The 7407-nt window shown below is 47.3% G+C and overlaps 1 protein-coding gene across 1 annotated transcript; it reads left to right on the forward strand.

Annotated features, from left to right (window-relative positions):
- The first annotated feature begins 1111 nt into the window (after window positions 1-1111).
- Window positions 1112-2611, forward strand: LOC115366730 (protein ANTAGONIST OF LIKE HETEROCHROMATIN PROTEIN 1). Its single transcript, XM_030062312.1, has 2 exons — window positions 1112-1244; window positions 1404-2611. The coding sequence occupies exons 1-2, from the start codon at window positions 1122-1124 to the stop codon at window positions 2496-2498; spliced, it is 1218 nt and encodes a 405-aa protein (XP_029918172.1). The 5' UTR covers window positions 1112-1121; the 3' UTR covers window positions 2499-2611.
- The last annotated feature ends 4796 nt before the right edge of the window (window positions 2612-7407 follow it).

Genomic DNA, 7407 nt, shown 5'->3' on the forward strand with positions numbered 1-7407 from the left:
TGTACAGGCGAGCTCTCCAAATGTGCCATTTTGGCACAATTTGGCACCATATGTGCCATTTGAGATTTCTCAGAAACAAAACTATAAAAATAATTTCTTTCACTTGTATGTCACTATAGGTACTTATTCCAACCTATTTCAACTGTTTTGGGGTGTGTTTTCAAAAATCCACCAGACAGGTATATTTACCCATTTACCCCAAAAAAAAAACCATACAAAGGAAGTAACATTTGACTCCAACTGGAGCAGATATATTTGCAAAACTAAATACACAACTGTAATAAAGACATAAAAGTGTAAAAGCGAAAAAACTTGAAATGTAAAGTGCAAAAAATTGAAAAAAATGTAAAAAAATGAACGAAGTATTTACAAACTATTTACAAGCAAATTGTTTCTCTTCTGCCTCTACTTTGCATCGTGCCATAGTTGGAAACAGTTCCTCTGGGGGGTGAAACACAGAGCGACCTGACACTTCCTACAATGCACAGGTGTCTTCACTCGAAGGTTGCCAGTCTGACTGCACCTCTTGCAGTACTTCCGCGCCTTGGTGGCATCCCCACCATAGATCATGGGCATGCAGGTGGCACGTGGTGATGGCAGTGGTGCTGAGCCCTTGGCAAATTCCAGCATCTCTGCTGCAAGCTTCTCCCTGAACTCTTTGTGAGTCATCTGCTTTGGGTCATTCCTGGTTTTGCAGAGTTCCTTGTACAAGATGAAGCTGTTCACCACAGCGATGTCAAGAAAATGGTAAAAAAAAAAAAGTCTTGTACCATTTTGTGGTCTTGTGGCTCACGCTGTAATAACTAATCATGGCATCTGACAGGTCAACACCACCCACGTACTGGTTGTAGTCTATTGCCCCTTTTCCACCAGAGAGAACCTGGTGCTAGTTCGGAGCCAGTGCTAGAGCCGGTGCTAAACTGGTGCTAAACTGGTGCCAACAAAGAACCGGTTTGCTTTTCCACCGGCCAGCAGCCAGCCGGAGCTAAGTCAGAGCCACGTCATTACGTCAGCGGAAAACGTGATGACGCGCAGTGTGGGTGTAGGTTAGGTTAGGTTGTAGGTCTGCGAGACGCGCGCTCAGAATCACAACAACCAACATGGAGGACATGATCGTTGCTATGCAGGTGCTGCTTGTTATTTTGCAAGCTTACATCGTGAACCAGAGGCGGAAAACGCAGTTACTGCTGGCAAACCGCCGTATTTGTGGTCGGAACAAGCGACGGCTACGTTTGAGGAGAGAGGTAATTATCAAAAACACTTTGATTATGAGATGAACCTGTTGTTGTTAGCTATTGTTAGCAGCCGTTTGTGGCTCGGCTACTTACATCTTTTAGCTTGTTATGTTAGCTTAAAAGATACGCGCAACATGAGAGTCATATGTGTTGTCTTTGTCTTTTTAGACTGTCCTTGGGCACATTACGGGGCGGAGGTCGCATGTTGTCTGGGCTCAGCCACGTTCACGGTACTGGTGGGACTCCATTGTTCCCGATTTCACGGCGCAGCAGTTCATAAACAACTTCCGTGTGTCCCGAGAGTCTTTCCAGTACATCTGCGATAACATCAAGGATATCCTGGCAAAACAAGACACCAACTACCGCCTGTGTGTCCCTGTGCAGAAGAGGATTGCCATCGCCATTTGGAAGCTCGCCACCGGCGGTGAATACCGGACCATCAGCCATCTTTTCGGTGTGGGCCTGAGCACAGTGTTTAACTGCGTCCAAGAGTTTTGCAACGCTGTTATCCGAGTGCTTCTTCCTGTGCACATTGTGCAACCAGATGCCACAAAGATGATAGAGATGGCCAGGTTCTTCAGCAGCCGTTGGAGGGTCCCACAGTGTGTGGGTGCAATAGATGGCAGCCACATCCCCATAATTGCACCACAACAGTACCCCAAGGACTACTACAACAGAAAAGGATGGCATTCCATTGTCCTGCAAGCTGTTGTGGATGGGAGAGGACAATTCTGGGATGTGTGTGTTGGCTTCCCCGGTAGTGTCCATGATGCCAGAGTCCTGCGCCAGTCAAAGCTGTGGGAGATGCTGAGTGATGGACAGCTGATGGGGCAAAGCAAGGTGGCAATCTCTGGCTGTAATGTTGGGCATTACCTCATCGGTGATCCAGCATATCCTCTGCAGCAGTGGCTCATGAAACCCTTTGCTGACACTGGCAGACTGACACCTGAACAGCGCACTTTCAACTACAGGATGAGTAGTGCTCGGTCTGTGGTTGAGATGGCTTTTGGGAGACTGAAAGGGCGATGGAGATGCCTTCTAAAGAGGAACGACTGCAAACTGGAGCTCAGCCAGAAGATGTCGCTGACCTGCTGCGTACTACACAACATCTGCGAGGAGCATGGCGATAACTTCATGGCCGATCTCCCACCTGAAAGACATGCTCACAATCAGCCCCCCGAACAGGCACTGGAAGACACCGCTGCAGTAGAGGGGGCAGACATCAGAGCAGCTTTACAGACTTATTTTAACCATGCCCTTTGACTGCTTTCTGCATTGCTCATGGTTATTGTTCTGTTGTTTTAATAGTGCAATAAACACCTGTGCCTTGACAGCAACAGTCTTTTCTCATTTATTCAAGTGTGTTAAATATAAGAATGTGATTCATTATTATATATTTAGACAGATCATGCCAGGTCAGCAGTATTGAATAAGAAAGGAGGGGCAACAAGAGGTTTTTATATGAAACATGTTTATTCATGCAGAAGTACCAAAAAACAAATAATAAATAGGTTTGAATATAGAAAAGATATGTACATATGCTTAAAAAAAAAAAAGAAGGCCACAAAAATTGGGGGGTGCAGTCTTCATTTCGGCAGCCGATCCTCCATGATGGAAACCATGCGTCCCATCAGACCAACAAGTGCATTTGCGGTGTCATCCATCCGCCGCATGCTCTCCAGCAATGCTGCCTGGTCCCTCCTGCTCTGCTCCAGGAACCTCTCATCTGACCTCTCCAGGTACTCAAGCACGTCGGATGTGTCTGCGCGCGCTCTTTTTCCTGTGTAACAACAAAACAATGAAACAGTTACTACATACAGCAATGCTGTGTTATGCTTGGTTAGTATGTGAGATGTGAGCAGTGCATGAAAAGGTTCTGCTTGGTGCACAAGTCTTACTTGATGTGGTCATGTGCGTAGAGACAGGAGGATGCACTGCTGCTTGGTGCTGGGGAGCTGCACACGAGCGGTTGAGGCAACTCCGCATCAACGTCCTCGTCCGCAGGCAACAACTCTGTAAAGAACAAAATAACGTGAATTAACGTTACCAGCACGCCCCAATGTAGACAACAACATATTCACTTTACAATTTAATGTGGTGCTGCTTTTTATAAGTCCACAACGGAGACATTGTTTTGGATACCCACTCCACAAAGAAGCTATTGTTTGCTAGCGGTTAGCATACCACCAGCTAGCCTTTCGACGTACTTAAGGCTTGTAACTCACTTTTATCTCTAAAGTCGGAATTCTGTGAGCTGGTAACCAGATGTTTATGAAAAACAAACTCACCAGTGTTGTTTGCGGCGGTGTGCACCAATGACTCGTCCACTATCGACAGCAGCAAGTCCGTGGCTGCAGTAGTCGAGTCCAGCGCTCCGGTGGCTTGGTTTGCCGGTCTGTCCCCCAAAACAGAGTCCAGCAGGTCGAAAAAGGGCATTTTTTGGGTCTGCCGCTGCCACTGCGTCCCAGCTCCCTTTTCTGGTCCCTGTAGTCCTTCTTCAGTTTCTTCAGGAGCTGGTCCAGGGTCCGGTCGTACCCGGCAGCAGCCATCTGCCGTTGTATCTTTTCAAACACCGGCTTTGTTCTAACGGCTCCCTCCAACTTGTTCTGGACTTCGCTTGAAGCCCATATCGCCAGAAAACACTGGCTCTCCTCCTCGCTCCACTGCTGCTTGTTTTTCCCATCCATGCTGCCGCTTGCTGTTACTGTACTGGAAAACGAACAGCTGTTTGTGTTTTTTAAAAATGGCGCTTCAGTGCGTTCGCAGTTCCTGTTTTGTTTTGTAACCCCGCCCACCAATGACGTGGTGGGTCACGTCATCGGTTCTTTCTCTGGCTCCTGTTTAGCCCCTGCTCGGAGTCGGTGCTTGCCTAGCACCAGTTTGGAACCAGTTTGGCCCCTGCTTGGGCGGTGGAAAACCAAAGAACTGGTGCTAAGTCAGGCACCGGCTCCGAACCAGCCCTGGAACAGCCCCGGTGGAAAAGGGGTATATGACAGCGTCCGGAGCAGGGACAGCCTTTTTCCTCCACACACCAGCCTCCTTCACACTCCTTGAGACAGTTTGCCCACTGAAAGCCCCATGCACTGAGGAGCACATCGTGACTTCGCGGGTATCCATCCACTTGACAAACAGAAGACCGTCTTTCCTGATCCATCTAAGATCACCCCTCTCACTCTGTTTGGGCAAGTCATTCTTATCAGTCTTAGGAAATCCGACTCTATTCGTCCTGATGGTCCCACAAGATCCAAAGTTCTTGCGCCTCAGATCCTGATAGAGGGCCGGGCTCGTGTAAAAATTGTCCACATAGAGAGTGTAGCCATCACCAAGCACCCCAAATGGCAGAAGGTCCATCACTGAGGAGTAGCTCAGACCTTGGCCTGTGATTGAGCTACTCTTGCCGGTGTACACAAAAAAATTCCAGGTGTAACCTGTCTTGGAATCTGCAAGGACAAAGAGCTTGTATCCCCACTTGGTGGGCTTGTCTTTAATGTACATCTTCATACTGATGCGTGCCTTGGAGGCCACCATCCGCTCATCAATGGAGATGTTCCTGTATGGCTGGAAATGGGCTTGGCACGCAGTCACTATTTTGGTGTACAGGGGCTTGATCTTGAAAAGCCTGTCATATGCAGCAGTGTTCTTGTTGCGTTCGTTGTCTTCATCGTCAGCTGGGTTACTCAGGTGGAGTGACCACAATATGGCTTCGAAGCGGTCCCGTGTCATGTTGTCACTGGGGAAGGAAAAGTTGTAAGGCCATTTCTTCTTCCAGTAGTCTGCTCTGTGGTGAACACTCACAAGCCCGCTGAAAATGATGATGGCCATGAAGGTGTAAAAATCCGGCATCATCAGTGGTCTCCAAACATACTTCTTCCCAGCCTGTAGTCTTTTCGCTGCGTTGGCGTTGGTGTTGTCAATGACGGTCCGGACTACAGAGGCACTGGAAAAAAAGCTGGAAAAGTGTCAGTGGGGACCATGATGTTGTGGTGTCAACTGTGGGCCCTGGCGTCCTGGCTGGATTGAATTTCAGCGGATCTGGCGTCTGGTCCATCTCCTCTCTACCACACCATCTGTCCTCTTCCTGTCCACCTCCAGAGACAGACGAAGCTCTACTCCTAGGACGCTTGGGAGTCACTGCTGGAGGTGCAGGCATAGATGTTTGCCGCCTCCGTCTAGGCTTGGGGGTTGCTTTTGAGGGGCCGGGCTGTGGCTCCTCCTCCTCCTCATCATCACCATCATCACTATGGAAACAAATGCAGAAGAAAAAATCCAGGTTACTCAAGCACGCATTCATTCACTAGCCTAAAGGTGAGAAAATGACTCCAGGCACAAAACAACATGTGGGGGAGGACAGCTCTGTACAGTGGAGAACAATAACCAAATAGCCCAGTACTCCACAAAACAATAGCCAAATAGTCCAGCCAACAGCCATGACTATTGGCTGGGCTATTTGGCTATTGTGGAGAACAAAACAACATGTTGGGGGAGGACAGCTCTGTACAGTGGAGAATAATAGCCAATATTGGCTGGGCTATTTGGCTATTGTTTTGTGAAGTACTGGGCTATTTGGTTACTGTTCTCCACTGTACAGAGCTGTCCTCCCCCACATGTTGTTTCGAGTTTGGAGAAAGGCTTTTTTCATACTGTGGTAATGTTATAGGTATAATAATGTTACAGATGTTGCAACAAATGCAATTCCAAACACAAAACAACATGCTGGTGCGGGCGACAGCTGTGCACAGTAGAGAACAACAGTCAAATAGCCTCGTTCTAGCCAGTAGCCAACATCTGTAACACAACTGTAACTGTAACATTACAACTATACGTGAAAAAAAATCCAGGTTATTCAAGCATTCATTCATTCACTACCCCAAAGGTGAGAAAATGCAACTCCAGACACAAAACAACATGCTGGTGCGGGCGACAGCTGTGTACAGTACAGCCAAATAGCCTCGCTCTAGCCAGTAGCCAACATCTGTAACACAACTGTAACATTACAGCAATATAGTTTTCGGACTCTGCAAAGTGCAATCGAGCTATCTAAACAATGAAAAGAATATAAATAAAACTACATACCTTTCGGATGAAGGAAGACGATAGTCGGGATCGATCACATCATCTCCCTCCGGCTGCAGTAAATCCTCCTCCTCAGACGATGAATCCAGGGCAAGGACATCAGCTGCACTGTTGTCCATGACCATGTTGAGGACCTCCTGCACGGTGAACTTCACCTTCTTAGCCGAAGCCATTCTCAAAGTGTCCGAGGAAGAAAGAAAAAAGTCCCAAATCCAAGCAATAGACTCGCGAAACCGCTGGCTGTGCTCTCTACCGCTCTGTGTTAGCTGCGGTAACAGATAGCATAGCGCACAACAGCGGTGCGGAATTGTAGGCGAACACAGTGAGTGCGCGTGCGGTTATCTCGAGAACCCATTAGTCGATTTGGACGTCCGACCCCTCAATCAAATCGTCAGAGCCAATAGAATCAAAGAGAGGTCCCCAAATGTATGCCGGAAACACCGTTCGCCAATCACAAGGAGGTAAACACAGTGCAACCAAACTCTATAGCCCACCCATGGGATGTTACATACAGCCCTACGGAACACCAAAAATGGCTAAATGTCCGGGGGAATCGTTTCAGTATTACACCAAGGCTAGTGATTAGCCATCCATAGTGGATTTTTGCCCAAAAACATGGATTATGACCTCAAAACAACAAAGGTAAGACACAATTTATGGTTATGGCTTTATGCTTTGTTGCTCGTCTTCGGCTGCTGGTTCAGTGAGTTTTGGTTGCAGACTTATGGGACTTATATCGTTGTAATCTGCTGAGTCTTAGCTTTCATTTGATATGCTGGATGTATTGATACCATGATGTTTCAGAGTTGCTGGTGGCATTTTATTGTGCACGCTGTGTTTTTATAATTTTGCTATTTGCTTATTTAGTTGTTTGTTATTGAAACTGTGTTGGATTTGAGTAGAAATGGTTGTTTGAGACGTGTAGTTGAGATTCTCACGGTCGCGCTGATATGCGGTGTGTATAGGTTGCTATAGTAACAGCATGTGCTCTGGCGTAGTTAAGACCACACTAGGTCCCAGGACCCTAATCCGGGGGCTCTCGGGTTTAAGAGGTTAAAGAGGACAAATATTCCTTATAGGGATATAGAGTTTAATGAGG

The sequence above is a fragment of the Myripristis murdjan genome, chromosome 10, assembly GCF_902150065.1.
Source record: "Myripristis murdjan chromosome 10, fMyrMur1.1, whole genome shotgun sequence".
Classification (NCBI taxonomy): Eukaryota; Metazoa; Chordata; class Actinopteri; order Holocentriformes; family Holocentridae; genus Myripristis; species Myripristis murdjan.

Coding starts and splice junctions, on each gene's coding strand:
- LOC115366730 (XM_030062312.1), top strand. CDS start 1,122: ATGCAGGTGCTGCTTGTTATTTTGCAAGCTTACATCGTGAACCAGAGG. Junction 1,245..1,403: donor GGCTACGTTTGAGGAGAGAG/GTAATTATCAAA, acceptor TTGTCTTTTTAG/ACTGTCCTTGGGCACATTAC.